The 3,204-nt window shown below is 45.2% G+C and overlaps 2 protein-coding genes across 2 annotated transcripts; one reads left to right on the top strand and one right to left on the bottom strand.

Moving 5' to 3' along the window:
* Window positions 1-3: 3 nt before the first annotated feature.
* L228DRAFT_275238 (hypothetical protein) lies at window positions 4-1,080 on the bottom strand (the record flags this gene model as incomplete). The annotated part of the gene is made up of 1 exon (XM_018335613.1): window positions 4-1,080. A coding segment is annotated over exon 1 (775 nt), but the record flags the coding sequence as incomplete, so codon positions are not given.
* A 1,369-nt stretch (window positions 1,081-2,449) lies between these two features.
* On the top strand, window positions 2,450-2,945 carry L228DRAFT_264293 (hypothetical protein; the record flags this gene model as incomplete). The annotated part of the gene is made up of 2 exons (XM_018334555.1): window positions 2,450-2,709; window positions 2,813-2,945. 2 exons carry the CDS (start codon window positions 2,450-2,452, stop codon window positions 2,943-2,945), a joined length of 393 nt encoding a protein of 130 aa, XP_018184342.1.
* Between the last annotated feature and the right edge of the window lie 259 nt (window positions 2,946-3,204).

The following is a 3,204-nucleotide window of genomic DNA, read 5'->3' on the forward strand; positions in this document are numbered from 1 at the left end:
CACCTGGGGGCACTGGGTCGGAGCCATCCTCCATGCTCTCGTCCTGAGTGCCTGCAGGCCCTGGACCAAAGCCATCCTCCATGCTCTCCTCCTGATTCAAACCTTTGTCCTTATGTTCGGTTTGTGCATCATTCAGGAAGAATGGTCTTTGCTGAAAAGCATTTGATAGGTAGGGAACTATGAGAGCATTCCTACCACCACGAATTTGCAATTCAGTAATTTCATCAAATCGCAGTTCACCAGTCTGAATGGTTCCGTCAGCAACTTGCAAAAAGTCACTGGCTTGCAATTCAATCCGATTTGACACGCCTCTGGCTCTCCTTCGCAGGCGATGTAATCTCGCACGATTGATTCCATGACAGGCTTTCATGATATCCATACGTATGGCCAGTTTTCGTATGGCGCATAAAGTGTTGTAAGTCTGCACTTGCCCAGCCACTAAATCAGCATTTTCCTGACCCCAGCACAGAGCTATCTTACGCCGCGCTTCGTCTGTACGGTGGCGGCGCTTCTTGACATCGATGGCGACCTGTCTAACTTCGTCCCATGCCTCGACATCATATCCAGTCTTTGTCTTTTCCAGCCAAGTATGATTACCTAATACTAATTCCCATAGGCCCTCTACCTCATTGGCCGCAGATATCTGCTGGTTCAACAAGCAATGGGCAGCCCAAAGCAGAACGTCATACCGACTCTCATCGCTGGTGTCTGCCAGATACTCGGCCACCTCTGCCGCCGTACGAAATTCTGGCAGCCCATCCGTATTTGCTCCCTCCATGACCAGTCGAGGCAAAGGAGGAAAATGATAAACCGATTACGAGATGAATCCACAAGCGCAATTTTATATCGTTGGACCAGCCAGAAAGATGTGTATGATGGAAGTTGCTGTCTTCTGCTTCCACTAAAAGGCCCGCGATGACAAAGTCCAGATACGGTACTGATTTTGTCGGCCCGGCCGGGAAAATCAATAATAAAGGGTTCTGAGTGCTTTATTGTGGGTGGTGGTAACGGTAAGTAATGCTCAGTAAATAATAATGGTACGAACAATGATATGCTGTTTGTCTTGCTAGAACACTAACAAATTTCGGGAAATTAGACGGCTTTATATATTACAATGTCATACCGCTCGAACAAAGAAACGCTTCAAAGAAATATATCATCCAACAAAGAAGCTTTGAGAAAAAAACAAAGAATCTGAAGAGGAACAAATATCTTTGTAAGCCCTTTATTTATCATCAACAAAGCAACTACCCGCCGCAGAGATCATCAGACAAAGAAGGTTCCAAAAATAGCACTACAAAGAAATACCAGACCCTATTAGGGTTCGATAACAATTCACCTGACATCAAGTGGTAAATATGATGACGGTGGAGGCGAATCAACATTCTCTGGCAATAAATATGATATTCAATAGAAAAGTCATTGAATTACATTACCGGCTGTGCTTCCCTAAATTTCCACTGGATGAATGTTGCTCCAGTTAATTTACTAATTGATGCGACAGGAATTTTCTCTATAAAGCGCGCCCGACGCCTCGTACCAGAATAGTCTTCATAAAGCCAGATAAGAAATATAAAACATTTGATAGAACTCGAACATCTTTTCGTCATTTACAGTGCCTCCACATCGTCAGAATTTTATACGAGGGCACTCAGGAACAGTACCTAGGAAAGAGAAATAGTATTAAAAACGGCAATGATTTCTACTCAATCCAGCCCTCCAGAACCCCCCAGCATCAAGGCCGAAGGGCCCATCAGAACAAACGCTGCTGACTGCAAGTCACATGGAATGGCAAGATTCCAGCATTATCAACGGCCCCTCGTGAAGGATATTGGATCCTCTCTCGACCCAACTCGCGGGCAACATATGGGTGATCCAGTTGATGGTTGATGATAAAGTGGATCCATCGGATGACGATGATATAACAGACCTCACAACATCTGAAATAAACCCGTTTGCACGGTCGCTTAGGCATCTCTCAAGCTACCGAAACGCCAAACTCAATCTCCCGTGCATCTACCTTGGAAATTGCTGCATCAACGGGCTTAAAATCTTGCTGAATAATAGTATTGAGTCGGAAGATGGAGACTTCTTGCGAGTCAAAGAGATTTTTGAGGACGTGTCCAACTCTGAAATCAGTTTCCATGGCTGGAGGCTTCGATGGTCAAAGCTCATGAGTGGAATGCTCCCAAAAAAGCTCAACGAGCCGTGCTGGTTGCTGGATATTGACAAAGACGATAGTTGACCACGTGCCATACAGGGAATGGAAGAGATTCAGCCCTCGCGGATCAAAAAGTGAAGAGGCTTGAAAATGACCAACGAGAACTTCCTGTCGATGAGCTTCCGAGACGACTATTGCAACCTGTCTTGCTTCCCACCTGAACAGAAATTTCTCGACGATCTCATCCTTGCCTGCTGGTGGAAATTCTTCTGATATTTCAGAACGGCAATGGACAGGATCAAGGGCACCTGCCATCAAAAGGGAATCTATAGATTGTCTGTCAATGAATGCGACCCAGATGCGACACCCCAGAAGAACGACTACGAGACAACCGGCATGGAGAGAGTCCCAAAGGCAGCTTGGGATGTGCTCCAAGCGCTCAAGAAGAAACATTCAATGCAAGGGAGCAGGACATCGTTCGTGAATCATTTGCAAGAGCCCAACGACGGCAATTCTTTGATCTCACCTTGCCCAAACCAGAGGCCATGGTAATTGACATCGATGCAACGGAGATGGAGACACGAGACCACCTTCACCACGTCTAGTCATCAATCTCGAGAATGAAGTGAAACAAAATAGATATACATTCAGCAATGCATTCCGTGGCACCGGTGGAATGTCACAAGGCGCCAAGATGGCAGGGTTGGTGGTGGACTGGGGATTCGACTTTGACTACAGTGCATGCGGCACCTATCGACGCAACCCATATCGAGCAAGAATCTAAAACATCTGGGTTCACCAGTTTATTAGTTTGACTGAAGATCACAAAGTTAATGACCTTCTATAATAATCCAGTTATATATAATTAATTGTATACAGTGTTTTGATGGTACCATTTCAGCATATCAATAATTACCATATGTATTTATATTCCGTGATATGCCCCACGTTCAACACCTTGAGACCTCATTAAACATGTATAGTCCATATATTTTCTCCGGCCCTATAGACCTTTAGGGCTTTAGGGCGGCCCCTTTATGCTA

The sequence above is a fragment of the Xylona heveae genome (assembly GCF_001619985.1).
Source record: "Xylona heveae TC161 unplaced genomic scaffold L228scaffold_24, whole genome shotgun sequence".
NCBI lineage: Eukaryota > Fungi > Ascomycota > Xylonomycetes > Xylonales > Xylonaceae > Xylona > Xylona heveae.